This window comes from Acanthopagrus latus, chromosome 11 (assembly GCF_904848185.1).
Source record: "Acanthopagrus latus isolate v.2019 chromosome 11, fAcaLat1.1, whole genome shotgun sequence".
Classification (NCBI taxonomy): Eukaryota; Metazoa; Chordata; class Actinopteri; order Spariformes; family Sparidae; genus Acanthopagrus; species Acanthopagrus latus.
The window spans coordinates 8,844,344-8,867,629 of NC_051049.1; the positions used below are offsets into that span (position 1 = coordinate 8,844,344).

At 47.0% G+C, this 23,286-nt stretch overlaps 1 protein-coding gene across 1 annotated transcript; it reads left to right on the plus strand.

The window, feature by feature from the left end:
• The first annotated feature begins 4,569 nt into the window (after positions 1–4,569).
• On the plus strand, positions 4,570–20,492 carry LOC119028094 (leucine-rich repeat-containing protein 52-like). Its single transcript, XM_037113603.1, has 2 exons — positions 4,570–5,914; positions 20,125–20,492. The coding sequence occupies exons 1-2, from the start codon at positions 5,266–5,268 to the stop codon at positions 20,490–20,492; spliced, it is 1,017 nt and encodes a 338-aa protein (XP_036969498.1). The 5' UTR covers positions 4,570–5,265.
• Positions 20,493–23,286: the final 2,794 nt, after the last annotated feature.

The following is a 23,286-nucleotide window of genomic DNA, read 5'->3' on the forward strand; positions in this document are numbered from 1 at the left end:
CAGAGGGTAGATCGGAGGCGCATGTAATCCTGTTGCTTCTTTGCTCACCAGTGCACTCATTGCTCATGTCACCTCACTGCAGGCCTTCGCTTCACACCGCAGACTGCTGCAGTTCAAAGAGACACGATCCCTCTCCCCATCCTCTTCCTCCCCTCCCCACAGAGGCAGGAGGTGACGTGAGCAGGGGGACAGAGTCATGAGTGGAGCTGCAGCCGACGGCCCCCCAGCCTCAGTCACAACCAAAGCCCACGGCTGAGTTCAGGCAGGGCGGCCTGGTGAAGGGGCACGAGGCCTGGCATGAGTCAGAGGGAGTGAGTGGCGTCCTGTTACTGGAGCTGTCCGTCACGGGCGAGACGGCACAGTGATCCGCTCAGGGCGTGTACAGTTCGTTTGACCTTTGTGTCCAATGTTTTATCACACAGATACTGTAACACTAACACACATAGTTCTCCGTCTCGAGCTCAGTCTGCACTCATGGGTTATAAAAAAAAAACATCCCTCAGGCCGGGCTGTTTTTAACTCATGGAAGAGGCTAATTTATTTAGTGTTGTGCAACACTGTCTTGTTGTTTAAGCAGCGGTGGAGATAAAGAACATAGAAGAAGATGTCTGAGGTGATGAGGTGAAATGTGTGTGAGTGTTTCTTGAGGGTTTGTGAAGTGGCAGAACTTGGGGGCTGCCATTACGTGAGCACATTATCGCCACTAAAGTGCACAAGAAGCAGGGTGGAGTGGAGTAATACACTCTGATGATGCTGCAGATTCAAAAGCCATCAAAACTGCAGTAGAACCAACCCTACGCATCAAAAACGAAGACCAGGATGTATCTTTTTTGATCATTACATAGGACACGTCTGGTGCTACTCCATATAGTTTTTCTTGTTAATAAATCCCATTGAAAGGAGAACAGAATCAATAATGAATTGATACTACCAACAAGTATTTTTGGTGTACCCAAAGTCTGATATAGCTTGTTCCTGATAGACCACATTCCCACGGTGGCCATTTTTCTCTGATGTCACGCTCAAGGTGGGAAGCTTGAATGTTGTCCTGCTGTGTTCCAGGTTGCAAGTCGTAGAAACGTTGGGAATCTGATAAAAACATCTTATCAATTCACCGCTTCCTGACTGAAGGGCAACTGAAAAGATAATGGAAAAGGAAAAATCAGTAGATAGCAGGCAATATTTCAAGGTGAAAACATTTTTTGTATTTCTCCTGTTAGCTAATGTTAGCACTGAACTGACTTCCTGCCTAACTTTACTGTTTTAAAGTATTACATGATATGAAAGGGATGGCATAAATTAGTTCTAAAACATCAACACATGTATTGAACAATGTTTTTTTTAACCTGGAAGTAAAATACTCTGCATCCAATCAAACATTAATTTAGTTGAATATGTATAAATAGCAGTTTTGATATATTAAGGTTTGTGCATTGCTTTGCTGCAGAGATATCTACTGAAATTAGCATGCTAACCAGCTTGCAATAGCCCGTTTGGGTCCAAGGCTCCTGTGCTAGCTGTGCAAACATCAACACTCCCCTGGACCCTGAGCGGCAAGTCTGAATTAGCTGCACTGCTAATTGAGCTAATTAACTTTGGCAGCTAGAGTTAACAGCAGTTAGCAGTTACTCTGGTGATACGCTGCTCCCTAATTTGTTTTGAGTATGAATTTGACATGTGGTCAGTTCTTACACCCTCAAAGCTGAGAGCCTCAGGCAGGGTAGCAGAGTTGTAAGGTTTCAAGATAATCGCACAGTGGTTGGCAGATGGGTCCCTCGTGCGATTTGTTAACTATAACACACGCATCCTTTAAGTTATGTTCATGTAACGTTGCACACGAGTTGATTTAACATTCACTGTAGCCTGTATTTGACCATATTTCAGATCAGTAACACTGAGGTGTACAGGCGTCACACACAAACACACTATCCAGCGCGGCGGATGTGAGGGTGACTGATCGTACTCTCGGTTCAATTACATTAGAATGATGGAGTTGGTTACGTGCTGAAAAAAGAGCCTCAGACTTACAGCCCGAGAGCAAGTGGAGCAAGATGGGCGAAGAGTTACGACCGCAACGAGCCACGGGGGCGAGAGCGGGAAAGAGGAGTTATAGCTACACGTGGAGGGAGATAAAGGGACGGAGCTCGGCCCGCATCCAAAATGTTCCGCTGGGATGAAAAAACTTAAACCTGTCATCATTCAGTCCAGAAGTGTCTCCGAAGAGAAAGTAAAAAGAAGTGAAGAAGCGGGTGTGAAGCGAAGGTGAGTGACACCGCTGATGGCAGAGGTGGCCCTCCCTCCCCTCAGGTCGGGGATCAGATTGGCTGTCTGGAAGTTGACAGCTGACACTGCACACACCCTTATTAAAAAATAAGGATGTTTCACTGCTGGCACACACACACACACACACACACACACACACACACAACAGCACGCTGTCACAAAGGCAGGGAACATCCAGACACGTATGACACAAATGTCGATGATCGCACAACACAAGACCTGTAAACATATCAGTTATCCATGACACACACAAATGTATAAAGTCACACACACACACACACACACACACACGGGTGCACACAAGCGCCCTTGTGGAAAGCTGACACCGTTCGGAGCAGTCAGGGAGGAAAGTTACATTAATGATTCTGATGGCCGGGCTTTACCGAGGCGGTTATCTGCGAACACGATCCAGCAGGGCCATTCAGACAGCGAGCCCATGACAGAGGGAGCAGACAGGCCGACGGAGAGCGACACGGATCGAATGGGCTCATTTTCCTCCAGGCTGCTCTCAGTGGAGCTTTTTCCCCTTTTTCCATAATGATACATCAGACCAAAGGTAGACACCCGAGTCTGACCCCAACAGCTCTGAAATGAAAAGCCGAGAAAAAGGCCTGTCAGTTTTGAACAATTAAAATGTGTCTGCAGTTTGCTCCATCCAGTGATTTAGCTGTCACGGTGACTCAGTTGGCGCAAACATCACAGGACGGCTGATGATCCTCCGTCCTCCTCGTTTGGTTCAGATGGAAATATCTCAACAACGATTACATGAGTTGCCATGACATTTGGTTCAGACCGTCACGTCTAAGCTGGGGATGAATTCCACTAACTCTTCCTCGATTTGTCTTTCTGGCGTTTTTGTCTCCCAGCTCGTCGAATACTGACACATCGGGATGGCGCTCGACCCGTCCCAACATCCCAAAGCGTCAGTATTTTAATGAGTTGGGAATTAAACAAAAAAAAATGACTTTTCTTACAAACTGGACCTTTAAAGGTGTAGTTTCACATTTCATAGAGCAGGTTTATTCACATTCCCGCCAACAGTCTATTGACAAAGATTAATACCATTCTCTCGTCTGAGATTGGTATCAATCATTCCATCTAGCGCTCTGCAAGAAAGCCAAGAAGCGTGTTTCCCAGTATGTCAAACTGTTCCTTTAAATCTCAATTTCAATGTATGTGGGAAAACAGATGATTAAAACAGTTCTCCGGCAGAGCAGAGAGACAGGAAGATGAATGACCTCTGTTTGACCCTCTCAGAAAATGGGCTCGACGTGCATCTAGACTGTGAACAAAACCTGTAGCTGGAGATAAATGATCTGTTAAATGACTTTAATTACACTAAAACCATTCTCCTGAGCTGATTTATTCACATTTGTCAGACTTAAACGAACACAATGGGAAACACAACCGCCCGTGCGTCTTCCATTTCATTTACCCTCTTTACTCCAAAATCTGCCTTTTTGTTCCTCACAGAGACACCAGAGCCAGCCAGCATCCTGTCAGCCTCCTCCAGCGCTCACACAAAACACTGAGGCGCGCACACACACACACACACACACACACACACACACACACATCTAAACGTGTCACTCCACTCCCAAATAAAAAAAAAAAAAAAAAACAATTTGAGTTTGCCAAAAAAAATAATAAGTGGCTACACACACTGACACACAAGGGATCCAAATGTGAATGAATTATGTTGTCAACAAGCCGCTGGGGGGACAGAATGAGGAGAAATTAGCCACTGGACCACATGAGATAAGGCCTGTTAAATCTGTGCGTGGCTAAGGGGCTGCTGCTTTCAGGCGAGATTATGATTGACTTGTTTTTCACACACACACACACACACACACACACACACAGGGAGAGAGAGAGAGAGAAATAACCCCCTCTTGTTCCTCTGGGCAGACGAGCTGGGATGATCTGGACTTTCTTCTCAAGAGGGTAACACCTGGTGACGTCACCTTTACTAATCACATCATCACATCATTGCCAGCACACACAAACACACACAAACACACACACCACTACTTGTGAGAGCTGCAGTGTGCGCGGATGGAGAGAGAGAGAGACAGAGAGAGAGAGAGAGAGACAGAGAGAGACAGAGACAGAGAGAGAGAGAGAGAGAGAGAGAGAGAGAGACAGAGAGAGAGAGAGAGAGACAGAGAGAGAGAGAGAGAGAGAGAGAGAGAGAGAGAGAGAGAGAGAGAGAGAGAGAGAGAGAGAGAGAGAGAGCGCCTCGGCGCAGCGCAGCCACAGTCGCACCGAGCCGGGTGGAAGGACGCACTTTCCATCGCGCTCCTGAGAAAACCAGACTTGTCTGCTGGACACCGGTGCACCACACACACACACACACACACACACACACACACACACACACACACACACAAACACACACACACACACACACACACACACACACACACACACAAACACACACAGACTCACACTCGAGACAAACCCAGTCAAGGACACGTGTGCGCCCGGTGTGAGAAGATTTCGGGGAGAGAAACACTGAGGAATTTTATTTTGGGGCGCACGTCATGGCATGCGTTTGGAAAGTAAATGAAAAATGCACTCTGCTGGCGACAAGTCACTCACAAAGATGAGTCACCGAGGGGGTGATCGACAACATCCAGCGGCTCTGTGGTCTTCTCAAGCGGGACAAAGTCCGGTAAGCTGCACGATTCTCACCCACGGAGCGATAAGCGTCTCTCGGTCACCTTCTGAAACCATGTCTTGTGGCGACGTGCGTGGCGCGCCAGAGTGCGTGTGAGTGACTGACCGATAGTCTTTCTGAGAGAGAAAGAGAGGAGGCTGGATATAAACAGCAGCCCGGCTTTCAGGCAGCGACAGCCAGACACTCCGTGCAGCCATCCCGCCTCTCTCACCGCTCCTCAGACCCATGCAGGATGCCCGGAGAGCGCCGGGGAGTCCTGGTCCAGCTCAGCCCGAGTTCATGACGCTCTGGGCGGCCTCGTCATGCGTCTCTTGCCCGAGCCCAGCGCCCAGTCCCTTCGGCTCCTCTTCCTCTTTATCTTCGTGATGGGGGTGACCCCTTCCCCGGCTCTCACAGCCGGCTGCCCAGACAGATGCGTGTGCGACGACCAGCTGGTGGTCCAGTGCGCCGGGCAGGACCTCACCTCGTTCCCCAATGACCTGCCCCTGGCCACCCGGCAGCTCATCATCTCCAACAACCGCATCGGGGACCTCCCGGCGCTGCAGCTCAACTACCTGTCCGACCTGGTCTATCTGGACTGCAGCAACAACTCTCTGACCGAGATCTCCGAGTCCACGTTCGGGAATTTGCGTAAACTCGCCTACCTGGACTTGTCGTTCAACACCCTGCTGCAGATCGAGGACCGGACTTTCGGGCCCCTGGCGTCTCTGGTGATGCTCCGGCTGACGGATAACCCGAGTCTGGGGGAGATCCACCCGGACGCCTTCTCGGAGAACATGGCTCTGCAGGTGCTGGACGTGAGCCGGAACAACCTGACGGCCCTGAACATCAGCAGCCTGATCGCGCTGCCCGCTCTGCGCTCTCTGGGGCTCAGCGGGAACCCCTGGAGCTGCGACTGTGACACGGAGGACCTCTGCCTCTGGGTGCAGATAGAGGGCTTCAAGTTCCAAGGTGAGGATGGATGGAGTTGTAGTATTCTTTATTTTTGAATTCCAAACACACACACACACACACACACACACACACACACACACACACACACACACATTTTGGGTCATCTAAACTGTCAAAAATGACCATTAATAACTTGACAGGGATCCTCTCAGAGATCTCATCCTGCAGCCTCCTGCTCAGATGGAGGCAGGTGGGCTCTTGTTTGTTTTGGCTCTTGAATCCTCTTGCTGGCCCCTAATTCTGGCAAGTAAAAAAAAAAAAAAAAAAGCCAAAGACGCTCCAAGGGCTTATCATCTGTTACTGTCACATCAGCTCATTTAGATAATTTGATTGCGGGCGCTCGGTCAATTTAGTCCCTGATGGTGGGACACTTATTGCTCTATTCTTCTTCCTTTATGTTGTGGAAGTGTACACATGCACGCGCACACACACACACACACACACACACACACACACACACACACACACACACACACACACACACACACACATTCCCATAGTTGCAGTCTCTCCCTCTTTCCTGACACACACACACACACACACACACACACACTCCAGAGCTAATGGTTTGACCTCAGAGTCAGAGCGATCCTCTCTGCAACACAAATCCCCTCAAACCGCCCTTCACGTCTCAATAATGTCTCAGGTTTACTCCCAACAAATCAGCGGATTTGTAAGAAAAGCTGCCGCTCAGAGAGACCCAGAGAAATCAGCAACATTGGCCCCCGCTGACCTTCCCAGCGAGGGGCCAAGCTCGGATGGTCTCCTCAGTGTTAACTGAGCTTAGCTGTAAGCAGGTGAACCTGGTTAGGCCTGGTAACAATGCGGCCTCATAATAGCTGTCAGTGTGCGTCCCATTGATCCCGCTGCATTGTCTCTGTGGCTCCTGAAGGCAGAGATAATGACGAGAGGATGATTGTGTCCTTTTGTACCTGCACACACACACACACACACACACACACAGCTTGCACGTGTGTGTGTGCTGGCGCTCACACCGTCGTATGCTCTGGCCCTTCAGTCCAGATGGTTAATGGTGGTGCTCAAAAAAGCTGGACTCCTATGCTCCCATTAAGGCCAGCGTGTACGTGTGTGTGTGTGTGTGTGTGTGCAAGTGACTCACCCCACTTAAGTGTGTGAGTCAGTGTGTGATCTGGAGGTTATGGTAGACCCTAAGGCCACCGTCTGTGGGAAACAGGAATGAGATTAAGGGACAAGGAGCTTGAGAGGAAGGCCACTTGAAGACAGCGGCTCCCCAGAGTTGTTATCCACCGACTGAAGTACACTTCAAAACACACACACACACACACACACACACACACACACACACACACACACACACACACACACACACACACACACATTTTTACATTTTTTGGGCCCGGGCTGTGCAAAAACACATACCTGCAAATCAGAACAAACACTCTGAGAGGAGGGCTTTCGAGTCGAAAGTGACACAACACACCCACAGCCGGGCTTGTCATGTTTTCAAAACACACACACACACACACACACACACACAAACACACACACACACACACACACACTTGTCCTGCCTCAAATCACAACTAATCACCATGAAATTAAACTGTACTCCACATTACACTCCTCCTTAAAAAATTATAAACGTGACCAAACTGCTGAACGACACACACATAAACACACACTCTGACTCTCAGTCTGAGGCACCGTGTACCGATCACACACACCCGTAAACGACCACAGCTACCAGTCTAACACAGCGAATGGGGTCAAGTGAGCATTTCTGTGCGTGAGAGCACAGTGTGTGTGCGTGTGTGTGTGTGTGTGTGCGTGTGTGTGCCTGTGCTGCTCATGAACGCCCTCTGATGTGACTGCAGGGCTGTGAGTCTAATGTACAGAGATTCCAGCTGTCGCGACCTCTCAGCGTGAGCACGAATCAGGTGCACAGGAGTCGAGTGTGTGTGTGTGTGTGTGTGTGTGTGGGTTCGAGACCTCAATGTTGTTTAACCGCGTCGATTATTGGTAGAGAGATCTCGTGCATGTGTCCAATTGTCACCTTCTCTCTCAGTCTTCAAGTCTTGTTTTGTTCGTTTGTGCCCGCTCGTGTTTAAGGGAGTCACGCAAGTTTGTCCCAGTGTCACTGAGAGAAGGTTGACGTGACTCCCGGCAGCCACCAAAGTCAGAGCGAAGGGAAGGTTGGCGAGAGCGTCTAAGCCTGTTCATAAGAAAGAGAGAGAACAAGGGGGGGAGAGAGCGAGACAGAGACGAGGAACGGTCGACATGTTTATTTAGCAATTGCGGGAAAAAGGAGGGAGAACATGTTCTGAATGATGGTCAGCAGGTTGTGTTTGAGTTGGTGTGTTTCCTGGAGGCACAGGGGAATGACGAAGTAATGTAAAGACCAAGAAAGGGAGCTCTTAAAGGTCTGTGATGACTCTCATTGTACAACAGAGGCGTGAAAAGAGACAGATGAAACATAAAATAGAACCCACAAAAAATTATCACCTGACTCTGAATTCTGCAGCTCCCTTCACTTTTCTTCGTCATATGTTGAGCTGTCTGGTCCAAAACTTCTCGCCGCTCTCATAACGTTTTTTTAACCGCAGCAGGAGGCTGTTTTCAGCAAACAAGCGCTAAAAAACACACACAACCTGCTCGGCACTCAACAGCAGACGGACGCGATTACACACTGGCTGGCGGACAAAGTGGTGACAAAATGCAGCTGATGAGCTCGATATTTCCTTCAGGCCATTGTAGAGACCAAAATCTATCAATGTTTCATATCAACTTTCTGAGGCTGTAAAAGCTGGTTGTCAAGTCCTGCGTCAGGTCAGGAGTTATTACAGCAGTTAGTTATTACAGCTAAAGTTCTTAATACCAAGCATCTAAACAATGCACACTACACTTTACCGGCAGTGGAAAGGTGATTATGAGTTAATTAAGGTGACAGATAAAACATGAGACCACACAGCTTGGTGTCACCTGCTAACAGCCTGTTTTTTAACGACGCACTGAGGGATGCAAATGCTAAATACTCATTAACGGCCAACTTATCAGCTTCATTCTCAAGTAAGACCTCTTTAAACTGCCTCGATTTGACTCTGTAGCAACTGCTGGGCCGTGATTCCCTGCAGTGGTTCTACTACAGCTGTCATCATGTTGATTTAACCAATTGTAGTTTTGTTTTTTCCAAGCAGTTTCTTCATATTACTATGCAAATTAAAAGGTTATCAGAGTTTTTTTTTTTTTCAACTCATCTCCCTCTTGAGTGTCTCAGACGTCAACAGTTCTGTAGTTTGTTATTAATAGCTAAACTGAGGTAATAAACCGATCTAATGTGGGAATAATAAACCCAGCCATTTAAACAAAAATGACTGCAAATAAAGTCAGATCACGTGACTTCATGTATGTCTTTCAGCGGCTTTTGCAAACTGCCTTTCCAGTGTGTATACGTGACGCAGAGTAGATGAAGATCATTCATATTAAACTAAATTTACGTAAATCATCAGCATCAGGTCAGAAAGTGTTAGACTGATGATAACCGCTTCTCTGTCGAAAACCTGCTCTATCTGTTTGTCCTAGCAAGTGTGGGGGTAAGAGTTTGGCGAAACCGTCGGTGCGATGACCATAACTGATCATTTGGGGGCCAAACTTGTGATTAACACCTGATGATGAATCAGCTATCGGCTTTTTCCTGAAACCATCAAATAGGCCATTAAAAGTCCGCCATCGTCTGACCTCAGCTGTGTTCTGATTGCCGTAAATATTTGTAAATATTTCCATGAGCTTCACGTTTGGGATGATTTAGCACAGCTCGTCTCTGTTTACGTGTCTTTGAGCACTCACTTTTGGCGGCCAGCCTTCCATGACCTTGGCTTGTTTATTGCCGCGATGTTAATTTGATGTTAACGTCCCTTCCCACGAGGGCTCTTACCTCCTTCGTCTACCCAGCATCTGTCCTGTGTGACTCTGACTGTCCTGTCGCGAACCTCTGAACGCTCCTCATCATCAATTCCAAACCCGCCTTTCCTCTCTCGCCGTAATGGAATTTCAGCTTGTCGAACGACCTGCTGTACTCACCGTAGGTCGCTTTTGACAAGTGCCTCGGCTGAATACACGCGGCGCGCTGTAAGTGGCTTGTCCCCGGGCTGGCAGAGTTGGTGGTGTTATGGCTCCAGTGTTTGGGAACGTATTTTTCTGGCTGCTCGTCGGCGCCCTGGACAGCTCACAGAACCTGAGGCAAAGAGCCAAAAGGCAGAGGGGCCACACGAGGGGCAAGAGTTAAATATTCATAAAAAAAAAGGGAGACAGAGAAATGGAGCTCGGTGGGTTCAGAGAGAGGAAGAGCGGAAGAATGAAAGAAAGGAAGTCAGGGTTGTTTTTTTTTTTCTTTCGCACCAATCGAAATTGATTTATCTTTAATGAAAGTGAATGTTAGATTACTCGAGAGATGAGATGAGCGGAGAGCCCGAGCGAAATAGCGTGACCGAGGAGTCGAGGACAAAACAGATGAGATAAGACGGGAGAGGGCTGCGGAGAAAAACAAAACCAAAGGGAAAAAAAAAACAAAAAACGGGCAAACAGATTAAGACGGACCTTGCAAACGGAGAGCCTGAGAGAAAAGGAAAAACAAAAAAGACGGTGGAGGAGTTACCAGTCGTCTGCAGCCCGGATCTGTCACTCAAACCCCCATTAAAACATTCATTATGACAAGGAGGCATCGATTCAATTTAATACAGGTAGACGCTAAATTATTTATCAGCTGGAACGATTCCTCAGACCCATCTGGTGCGGAGAGGCGTATCGAATTCCTCTGGCCTACTTGTGTAGTGTAGCCTGTATGTATTTTTATGTCTGTGTGTTCGGCGGTGTGAGCTCGAAAAACCAAAGATTGATGTGATGCTTGTGTGGGCGTGTTTCTGATGCCATCACCTGAGGCACGGAGGGGAGGTGTAGCTCAGGTGTGTGCGCAAGCGAGCGTGCGTGTGTGTGTGTGTGTGTGTGTGTGTGTGCGTGGCCGAAACCAATATATCGAGCCAAGAGAATAAAATTGGAAAGGAGAGAGAGACAGAGGGGGGGGGGAAGAGTGCGAAGATGACGGAGCAGAACGGAGAGAAGTGGAAGGACGAGGGGAGACCGAAATGGAGTGATAAAGGCCGAAGGGGGAGACACGGAAGGGAGAATAAACGCTAACGTGCCAGAGTGGGAATGAAAAGTGGGAGGTGGAAAAGCCTGATAAGAGGAGCGATAGAGGGAGGAGGAGGAGGAGAGAGAGAGAGAGAGATGTTGCTATCTGACCTTCACTCTCTCTGCCAGAGGAAGAAGGGATCATACGAAGGAATGATGGAAAAGAGGATGGTGGTAATCTGACTAATGCCGCTTTTGAGAGGAGAGGAGTGAGAAGGCGTGTGTTATTCAGCCATAGTGGATGTGATGGAGGAAAGGTCAGCTATTCTTAGTCGTGGCCAGCCCCGGTGTGATGCATTAACTTGGCTAAACGGTGAAATACTTGAGCTTCACGTCGAGAGAGGAAGGGCCCCAAAAAGTCTTGCTTCTTACGCCATCGGCTTCTAGTAAGAGGTTTGTGTTTGACGTTTGTGGTTGGAAAGGGCTAATTTGAGAATACTGTACCACCATCGCTCGAAACATTTCAGTTTGATGTCTATATTTTTCTTGACATATAGAAAAAAAAAAGTCACACGAAGGACAATTTTCGGACAACAGCTGTGAAGGCCAATCAGAAGGGGAGTCGAAGCTTGAACGCCTGAGGCTATTAATCAATAAATAGCAAAGGTATTTCTAAGACGAGTCAAACAATATGTCAAAATCCACAAAATACAAATGAAAACAGAAATAAAAGATGCACAAACTTATAAAGGATTAGATCCATGTTGCACAATAAGATGATAATCAGGAGAAGCTCAAATAAGATCCGTTGAGTGACGGAGAAATTGGAAATAACTTTTATCCCCAAAGAAAATTCCTTACGCAGTTAAAACCTGAAATGTTTCATAACCTAGGCGCCTCACTTTCAATCAAACTTCAAACTTCAAAAATTGATGGAAACCTTGGTTGAGTTTCGCCGTCCACAAAACATTCCTGCAGCTTCAGAGCAGAAACAGCGATGCAGCATTTACATAAACAACTCAAGTAGACTTTTTTTTTTTAAAAAGAAAAAAGTAAACAAAAGTCTCAGAAAGCCTCCAAAATAGACGAGAGCTCAAATTGATTTGAGTCGGTTAACTCGCATTCTATGTTTTCTACAGAGACCCTGTAAAAGTTACAGCCTTGCACGAGTTCACAAGAAGGAATAATCCGCCAACTATATTTGCTTGGCCAACACAGTCCCTTTGTGTCAGAACAGCCCAGACAACAATGCGTTGTTTTGGTGGAGGTGTCTGTGTCGGTGCCCCTGCTGCATCATCATCACACTGGCGCCGCTGAAATAAACAAGAGCGCTGTGTGTTTAAGATGGTCTTAACACATGAAACCTCGACTTAAAACACCAAACCAGTGCCAACCAGTGCTAATTATGATCATTTGTAAACATAGATAATCCCTCAGATCCTGTGGGAGCTTCCAGCGGGAGGTCAGAGGTCAAGGTCAGCTACAGAGTGCCGGTACTGGAGCTGGCAGTTGTCTGATCACCTCATATGCTTTTATTTAAACAGCAGTATGTAAAACACGCTGTAACATTTGGTTAATTCCCTGTGAGAGAGGAGAGGAGGGCATGCTTGAGTTTCACCTCCCCCTCTATATGAGACCACAAGCACACTGATTACCATATGCATTGGCATAATTAATCTTCTTATAAATAGCTCTGTGCTCTGAGTTCACAGGACAGGCTCTGTGCCTCGCAGGTTAATACCCAGCAGCGCTGATCATCAGGACACGTGTGATGTTTAGCACAGCATCATTTTAAGCGCGTTTTTTCTTTTTCTTTTCTACAACTGTTTTTTGCATTCACGCTGTCGTCCGAGAAGCCTGAAAAGATGATTATTATTCCGCTGCTCGTCGCTCTTTTATGTGTGTGGAGAGGAGGTAAGGAGTCGCAGGAAAACAGAGGGAAGTTCATGAAAGAGTCGGCCGGGTTTTTTCAGCGGCGTCTCGTCCGGGGAGGCGATAAGCCCCGCTCTCTGTCAGTGTGTCAGTGTCGAGCTTGGAAAGCATCCAGCTGATGATTCGACATGGAGACTGTATCGCACCGCTGCGGTGGCAGCTCACACTGACACACACACACACACACACACACACACACACACACACACACACACTTGTGCTCACTTATGCATTCTCTTTTGAACAGAATAGAAAAACGTTGAGGTCCACGCGCACACTTCCTGGAAAGCTCTGGGAGCATCTATGCGTGCTTATATTTTCCTATTCCCCTCTATCAAAGTAAACTGTGTATTTTGTGATTACTGCTGTTTATTTCCTTCAGTACTATTTTTGTCCTTGTAACCTCCGGCCTGTGGTGTGTCACAGAGCTACAGGGGCTTTGCGATCCAGTCCGAAGCATGCTCCTCGACACGGCCCGCGCATAGTGTCACACTGATACCACCGACCACAGCCCTGCTTATATTACCATAACACGGTGACATCATGCCGTGCATGCACAGCAGAAGCAAGGTGGGTCTTAGCACGGTGAGGACAGACAGGTGACCGCCAGCCTCTGCTTCCTGTCCTGCTGCTGCAGGACAAAACAGTGACCAAACAACACTGACATCTCATCCGGCCACAGAGTGAAAGTAAGCTCAGGCCAAGAGAATGAATTTGTTTGCCAAAGATTAATGTTCAGATCCGACCGCCTCATCATAAGAGGGCAGAGCGGAGGGCCACGCTGCATCCATCTTATGCTGCAGGAGGAATATGCAGCAGGAACTGCAGTGCAGCGTGCATGCAACAAAGTGTGAACACCGCCAGGCTGCAGCCACTGTGGCGAAACTGCTGCTGGATTAAGACTGCACATTCGAGCCGCACCGCAGGAGCAAAGAGGACGTCTCACCCTCTCACCAACAGTCCGTCTTATTCTAACACATTCTCACACACACTCTAACCTGAAATGTCCTGCGGTTCTTGAGATACTCGACCTTCTCTTAAGTGCTATCTCAAGAATGAAATTATGAGGGGATGCACTCGAAGGCAGTTTTAGGAGTGTTTTAATTCTCTGTGGGCATAATGAAAAGGATGCGTGCCAAGGCAAGTTGGCACAAAGGTCAGTTTGAGCTCAAGCCGGCAGATGCTGTGCCAAGACTCTGTCCAAGTTCTCGATTAGAAAAAAGTCCGGAGCCTTTTTAAAAACATTTTAAAGATAGATTTTCAAAATGGCCCGCTTTTAAATCAGATAGCATATTTGAGTGAGTGGACCCGGTGAGACACACATGTTCCTCTAAAGGTCCAGTGTGTAATATTAAAAGAGAATACGTGATCATGTTTTTATTGGCGTATAATCACATGAAGTTAAGATTTGTGCTTTAGCGACCTTAGCATGAGCCTTTCATATATACAGAGGGAGCTTGTCCTCGTCCACGGTGTCCGCAATAATACAGTGTATTGCCAAGTGTCTACAGGAGCCCAGAATGGACAAACCAACCTTGACTCTAGAGAGGGCCACTTTTCTCAGATTCTAAATTGAGAAGCACCAATTGCAATTTTCTTGGACAGTTCCAATTTTGGCTGACATTCAGTTGTTTATAATAAAACACAGAATATAAAATAACTAACAAAAATAACAAGCAAGTTTTTTTTGTTTTTTTTTAATGGCCTGTTACTGAAATTTGTGATGAGTTGAAACTTGCGACTACTTGCGTAGTGTCGGTCTGCAGCGTTCTGTCGCCTAGACGAGATGTATCATTTATATTGCAAGGACTCTCCCGTTTTCACCTCCAGCTTTGCAGGTTTTTCTTTTTATAGCCGGGTATAATTTGTAGCGCCTTAAAATATGAATGAGCACAATGATAGTGAGCTGTGTTTCAGAAATGAGTGCGCTGGAGGGAAAGTCTGGTGGTGAAAGGGTGAGAGCGAGCGATGTCGAGTGGCTGTAAATGAGAAAAGGCCTGGAAGACGCCGATCACGCGTGCAAACAAAACCAGCTGACCTGAGTCGAGCTGCGACCGGCCGGTTCATCAAATCTTCGGCCTTAACTGGGATTTGTAGGCGTTTAAGCAGTGTATGCTGGCATAGTAAAGACTCTTATTGTGAAAGGTAATAATGGAAGGAATCTGCAATTGAATAAAGACTTTGCTGGTCTGGTTCAAATCAGATCCTGAACCTCTAAAAAGAAAATGCGCAATTCATCTCCAGCTACACTGTCTGAAAAGAAAACCAGTGCAGCAGATCAAAAAAAGCATCCTGTCACCTTCTCGTCACCTGGAGTAACGACACTCTGCTTCGCTACGTGTCTGTCTGGAAACCAGCAGGCAGCAGAGGAGGAAAGTTTTAGAAGGCGCACCTGTTTATGACGGCATAACGCAGTAAAAGACTCTCACACTGACCTGAAAACAAAAAAAGAGCACACATATTTTTGGGAAATAACTTAGGCTGATCGATCGGTGCATCTCTAGTTTTCTTTGATTTCTTCCACCGTCTTCGCTAAATCCTACGCACTGGACCTTTATTTCACACCGGGGTTGTGAACCGCAGTTAGTTTTTTTTCTTCCGTAAATATCAGACCTTAAATATCACACCTTGAATATCATAATGCAGGGGGTATTATCATCATTCAATGGAAAGTGCAAAGGCATACATTATTAAACCCGGGACAAAAAAATGTCAAGGGCGTTCTGCCAGAGTGATGTCTGAGTGGTTTCCTCGCCTAAGTGATGGGATGAGGTGAAAAACAGTGAGTGACGGAGAAACAGACGGTGGAGTGAGACTGAACAGAGAGTGAATCATCCCGGCTGCCACCTTCTCCTGTGCGCTTCTGTAACACTCAATATATTTTTTTTCTTTTTATTCCTATCTCTGATTATAGAGGGTTGTCACGAATCCGCTCTAAAGTGCAGCAACAAAAACATTCGGTGGTTAAGGAAAAATACATTTGCAGTGTGAAATTCAATTGCCTTTTTTTTTGTTCCCTGGGGCAACTGAGTATAAATCAGTCCAGTTATAGTATGTTTGTTTGACAGCCATGTAGTAGACCTTTACTCAATCCAAACCACTCAGCGGTTCGACTGCTGCTGCCTGCTCTCAGTCCGGTATGACCAGACGCATGTAACACCTGGGCTTTAATAACTTTCCAGAACTCCATCCACACCTGCCAGATCCTGGCCGAGTGCTGTCTGAGAGAGCTGTCCTGGCTTTCACCCCACAGATTTTCTTTGAGAGGAGACCAGAGATGTCTGAATTGTTGCCAGGCGAAAGGGAAAGAGTGACAGAGGTAGGACAGATGAGACCCAAATATCCTGAGGGATCCTGTGAGCTGCTGTGTTTGTACAGTCGCTGATTGCAGCTCACTGTTCCAGCATCCAGCTATGAACGTTATACTGTCGGAGGTAACAGACAGCAGCGTCAGTGCTCACACACACTCATCCACGTACACAGGAAAAAAAAAAATAAAAAATCCTCACACCTGGCTTGAGGCAAGCTTGGCAAGGTAATGAGACTGAGCAGATCAGCTAGCCAGCCCACAGATGGTGACGGAGTGACGGCCATGTGAACTGATGGGGAAATAAAATGAGGAAAATAAATATATATTGAGAGAGAGCGAGAGGCATGAGGAAGCTCATTGTTATTCAAGTTTCCTGATATAAATAAAGCAATACAAGACAACCGCATGTAGCGATTAATCGAAGAACAGATAACAGAGGAATACATGAATGGAAGTAGATGATAGAAATAAAATAGACAAATGAATAAAAACATAGAAAGTCTCCAGATTATTAACAGAGCACATGAAATGCAGCGTAACCAACAAATAGGGATTCACTGATGGGACGCAGGTGAGCGGGAAAAGGTGCCGGAAAGCAGACAAAGACAGGAAGGGGAAAGTAAAACAGGAAACATGAAGAACTCAATTTTACAATAAAAAAAAGTAGGAATATTTACTTCCTGGAACATTTCCTTCCTTTTGAAGTTTGACCAGATGTCCCTTGTTGGATCCAAAACAGGGCTGATCATACCCATCGTTATTTTTGAACCATTCAGCAAAAAAAAACAAGCCTCTGTCTTAATCTCCCAGCGGTGGAGAACAATCCTGTTCAGCGCCAATAAAGCCAGCCAATGCAAGTCCAAACTCTCACTCGTGATACAGAGAGACCCGTGCGCTAACAAACACAGCTGGGGAGTGATTCATGCAGCCGCTCTCAGATCATTTTGATTACCGCAAACAGAGGAATAAAAGAGCATTTTCCACTTTAAATGGAGGAAAAAGTAGCGGCTTCATTTTTACTATCATCCCCGAGTTCCATATATGCAGCTTTACTGCTGAAAAAACGACACCCGTGTAGAATATGGGCTCTCCTGTGAACGATCGAACCGCGGTCGGAGTCATATTTTATTCCACTTTTTGTGCTGAAAGGCAGGAAAGAGAAAGTGAGCGGAGACGAGGAGAGGGAGGATGAGAGATGACAGGTCGGGGAAGCCTTCCTCCGGCCGAGGGACGGTTTAAACTAGGGTAAGTTAGAGTGTCGGCTGTGTGTGTGTGTTACATGCGTCTCCTGGTTCATCCTCGGGTTACTGAATAGCTGAACGGTAATCCAAGCGCATCGCTAATCACCGTAATGGCTTGCACAACGTGCCCTGCTTGATTCAATAACCTCTGACCTCACCTGTTATTTCTGCCTGACGAACAGATGCTTACACAAACAGCCCCCCCGATCCACTGGGTGCGCACAATAACCCTGACCTGCTGTGACTTTCTCGGGACATTCGTATGCACACCAACAGCCTCGACCTGTTACTTGGGCAGGCTCGGCAGACATGACAACAGCATCAGCAGGGCGTCTCTCCCCAAGCCCCGCCCCCCCGGTGAGGCGATCGTTAGGTATTGATCGAGAGGCTTATCAAACCCATGCAGATATTTTTTCCTGTGCAGGCTTGTAGAAACTGTTTTAAAGCACCGGGTACAGTCAAGGTAAACTAATCACCAGACTAATCTTTTCTCGGGGTCAGCGCGGGGTTACATCAGATATAAGGAGAATAAAGCGCTTAAGAATTTGTGAAGAGGCATTTGAATGTTCTGTGGCATCTCAGAGGTCAACAAATGGGCGTATCAGCCACACCTCTCCAGTAACCTGAAACAGCCATTGTACTGCTCTCCTCAAAGCCACCAGACTCCACTCACGGAAAAAAAAAACAGTCATTTTACTTTGCAGCTCACAACTTAAAACAAAAAGCGAGCTATCGTCCAAAGAACAGAGAAGCTCAGTTGACAACACACAGATGAACCGTGACTGTGTTTTCTGCACAGGATACCAAACTTGCTTGCTGCCATATTAATCTTCAAAATCTTGTATAGTGAAATTTCAAGGAAGACATGTCATGCTTTTTCAGTTTTTTCCTTTCCAAGCTGCTGCTTCATCGGTGATGTTGACGATGCTGGTTCAGGCGTGTGTGAGCTGACCAATCCTAGTAGACTGGGTAGTCAAGGAGCCCTTAAAGAGACAGGAGCTAAAACAGAGGGGTAACACAGAGCTGCAGCACCGGACAGTAGCTGTGGACAGTTTTTTTGCCCAAAAAGCCTGTAAATCTATTCTAGCAGCAACCCAAAATAAAACCATGAACCTGAAAATGAGCATGTTATGAGCCTAATGCATTATGGGTACCATACGAACAGAGAGGAATCTGAGTCCTTGGTTTCATACGTCACCATTTCCTTACTTCTTGCTGCAGCTTTTATTCTCAAACTGCTGCTGCTGCTTTCACGATGCCCTGGCGAGCAGTCGAAGAAGAAATATAGATCACATCCAACTATTCTCGCCATCCTTCCCCCATCGCTCATCTCCATGTTCAGACCTTTGGCTTTATTGGTCGATGAGTACAGTTTAATTAACATTGTTAACAGCAATGATCCATCAACGGGCAGGACTGCAGCCAGACACAGTTCTCTCTCCTTCCCCCTCATCTCCTGAGGTCAGACTCACTGCATCTGTCACTTCCTTTGAGTGCACGTGGATGCAGATATTTCCAAATTGTTCCTCCTGTTGTCTGCCTTTCTTCCTGTCTTTTCTCTCTTTTTTTTTTGTACCACCCCGTTTCTCTCTTTCCTGTCTTATTCCGATCTTGTCTCATTTCATTGTTCCCAGCTTAGGAAAAAAAAACAACAACTTCTCTTCGTCTTTTTTTGGGGGGGTTCAATTAAGCATGCAGGGAGGGGTTGGACTGAAGGAGCATGGGAATTAGCGGCGCTTGTAACGAGAGATGAAGTGATAGGAGGCAGCGCAGGCTGTATCCTGCTCCCCTCTCACAGATCACATCATTAGATACAGAGCGAGCCTCTCTTCTTCCTCTGCATTCACACTAATTAATACACGTAGAGGTACTGTATATGCTAATGCTGCAAAGTCACCGCAAGCAGAAGGCAAACACGCAGCAGGGCATGACAAGCAATGCTGAATCCCGACCAGCTCCTGCAGCCGCCCCTGACCTTTGACCTCTATGTGGCGAAAAGCATCAAACGCCATAAATGAACACTTTTACAGTACTCAAAATGGGCTGCGTTTGCCAGCGTTTCTGCCTCTCTGTGTGGTCTGAAGTCACCCCAGCTGATTATCATATTCCTCATTATGAGCGGCAGATGTTTTGTCAGGGAAAACACTCATCTCCTTATCTCTGCACGGCTGCCGAGCGATTTGTTAGTGTGTAATGATGTGTGCGCGAGAGGGTGGAAGGGTGGATGTGTCAGAGGCTTGCAGTCACCTCTCTGTGCATGTGCGTGAGTATGTGTGTGAGCGCGTACGTGTGTGTGTGTGCGTGTATGTGAGCAGCATCATAATGTTGCCATGTCCTAGACACCGAAGACCTACATTACTCAGAGGAGGAGCGTTGAGTGCTTTAGTGTCTCTCGGGATCATTTATCACAAAGGTTATCACTGCATTGTTAGCGGCTGTTTGTGAATGTGTTTGTGTGTGTGTGTGTGTGTGTGTGTGTGTGTGTGTGTGTGCGTATCCTGGCTTTTGTTGTGCACCTTCACTCTGTTATAATTAAGTTCCCCCCCCTCTTCTCTCCCCTGATACCCTTCATCTTCTACCATATGCACTGACTCTTCCCTCTTCTTGTCTTCCTCCAGACGAGGGCCAGACAGTTTGCCACAGTCCCCCAGAGCTGGCGGGCCAGCGGTTGGCGGAGGTCGGCATGCAGCTGCGGGCAGACTGCCACCAAGGCCTGGGCTACTGGGACTACCTCTTCTTCATCGCCATCGGCTTCGTCATCTTCTCGGCCGGCACGGTGTCGGCCTGGGTGATGGGCGTGCTCATGGTGCTGTACGAGCGCTACAGCAAAAGGAAGAGCGAGGAGCTGGACAGCGACGACGAGGACGATAGGGGAGGGATGGGCGGAGGAGGTGGAGGAGGGGGAGGAGGAGGAGGAGGAGGGGGAGGAGGAGGAGGAGGGAACCAGGGGAACGGGGATCTGAGCAAGCCCGGCATGCAGGTGTGACAGACTGAGGATGACATGAGGGCAGGAGGGACCAGGAGTGATGAGAGGACTCTGAGACCAAAGGCTCTGCAACGAACCAAGATCTGACTGTCTCTCTTTGTTACAGATTTAGATATATATCGCTCTTGCTCTTCACCATATTGGACAGAAAGTGTGTGTGTGTGTGTGTGTGTGTGTGTGTGAGAGAGAGACAGACAGACAGACAGACAGACAGACAGATAGACAGAGACAGCAATAAGGATGACTATGCCTTCACTTCAGGAGTACAGAATGACCTCTGAGATTATTGAGAGCAATAACCCCCATACACACAACTACACGCACACACACACAACTACACACACACACACACACACACACACACACACACACACACACAACTACACACACACATACAACTACGCACACACCTATCTCATCTCGGAGCTGCTGGTTTCTCTGAGTGGGCGGATACACCTGCATACTACGTGAAGCGCTCTGGAGTATTCTGTAAATGATGATTTTAACAAGACGCAATGTGAGCAACACATGCATACGCACGCACACACACACACACACATGCACACCACATTAATACTCGTAAGAAGGTATCAGGGGTCACAAAGAGAGTGATGCCTTATCTCTGCTACAATAAAAAAGGGAAAACGAATACATTTCAGTATTAAGACGTGATTTTCCCGGATGCCTTAAGGCAACTCACTTGAAACAGTGAACAGTCACTGTTGTCTCCTATTGACAGAATCTGTCCACAAACAGTTTTGGGATCACAGTCAAATCATTTGAATGTAAAAACTAAGAATGAGCGACATCTACGACTCACAACGATACAGTCTGGAGACTCGGTTGACGGTGAGCTGCTGGTGAGTTTGGAAGTTTAAAGGTTCCCTGTGGAGTTTTTGACCAGTGGCCATTATTGTTTCCATCTCGCCCTTCATCTGCACGCATGAGCAACACCATGATGGTTTCATGCTATTGTTTTCGCCAGTGGAGGAAACAAGAGGCATAGTAAGCGAACATGGACGTAACAAGCGAGCAAATGCATTAATGCAACAGATTCTGAATGTAAACATGATGGTCTTGGACAAGAAAACTCGACAGGGTACCTTTAAAGAGCAACTTAACACCTTGCTGAAAATGTAGTTTTCGGTGACGTCCAGTGGATTTTCCCGGCGTACTCTCATGTGCGTCAGTAAACCATGACGTCACTGTTCTGTGCCGCCTGACCACGCCCACCAAGTTTCATCCAATCAACGCACAAAATTAAACTTAATTTTCCCAAAAATCAGCTCAAGAAAACACAGATTAAAGCTGCTGTGAGTGCTTTTAAAAAGAAATTAAGAAAAGAAAATATGTTGTTATTCTGGTATCCCTGCGCACTCCAATCGGGACAGAGAACTCCATAAAGGAGTGGTTATTAAACCAGGGTGACTGATTAAAAGACAGCAGCAGTTGCTGCGTTGAAAACACGACAGCGGTACGACATCTGTGTTAGTTCTGTGTATTAATATGAGGAAGGTTACAGTCTCCTCATCGCTCCACACAGATCTGATGTTTTCCATCTCTCCAGCTGCAGCAGAGGCTTCGGTGGATATTTAAGTCACATGCTTCAAGTGCTTTATGATTTATCTGCTTTCAGTTGTCATTGCGCTCCGTTGCGTTTTTGTTTTGTTTTTTTATCCATACAGCAACATTTCCAGCCTCAGGCAAGAGGGAAAGAAAAAAAAAGTCAATATTTATTCTTTGCGCAAATTAGAAAAAGGCACTTTAGAGCAGGTGGATGGAAACACACAAACCGACGCTGCTTTTCAGCCTGGTGTTAACTCACTTCAGGAGCAGTGCAGATGGGGAGAGGACGTCTACCCGTAGCGACACCACCTGACTGTATCATATCTCGTGTGTACTGTATGTGTGTTTATCTCCACGTTTCTGTGTGTGTATATGCTTTGCTGTGCAGTCTCCGAACCCTCTGCGGGTGTAGAATTGGGGCAGGTTTCATCGTGGCCGCCCATGAAGACAGCAGTCAGTCGAATAGCTAACAATGACGCTACGCTCTGTGACCGGAGGCCTCGCTCGGTTGCCCTCGCGTCACAGTTGCAGTCTATAGATCAGCTGTGTGCGTGTGTGGCAGCGTGCCTCTGGAGTAGTAGTAGTGTTAGTAGTAGTGTGCGTGTCCGTGTATGCGTGACTGTGCTTGTGTGTGAAAGTGGGGCAGAGCGATCACAGAGCATCTCCACGAGCAGCCAGGACGAGTGATTCATGAGCCCAGACGGATCCAGAACCCTTCTCCCTCCATCCTGCTCCGCCTCCACCCTGTCCGTCACCGTTAGAGATGATAAACGACAAAGCTGCGGATAGCGGTGGGGTGGAGAAAGAGCGGGGTCACCATCAGAAGCGGGAATTCATCCTGATTGATGCACTAAGCAGCTGTATTGAAAGACTGATTGATAGTCGGGCTTTTATTCATTTTCCGAGCCGAGTGGCTCCAAATGCCCCGGATGAATGGGCCTGGTTAAAATGATCACTCTCCAGAGGGGCTTGGCAGAGTGTGTGTGAGTCAGTGTGCGCGTGTTTTGTGCTTATATGCGTGCATGTTTATGGCTACTTCCAGCTTGGTTTATGACGGTGACATTATATCTTTATGCGGATGCAGGAGAGAGTTTTGTTTTCACCGTAGGAGGGTAATTTGTGATTGGAATCTGTCACACCAAAAAAAAACCCCAAAAAAACCCAAAAAACGGATGAAGCACATCTTTACAGGCACACACTTCCTGCCACACACACACAAACACACACA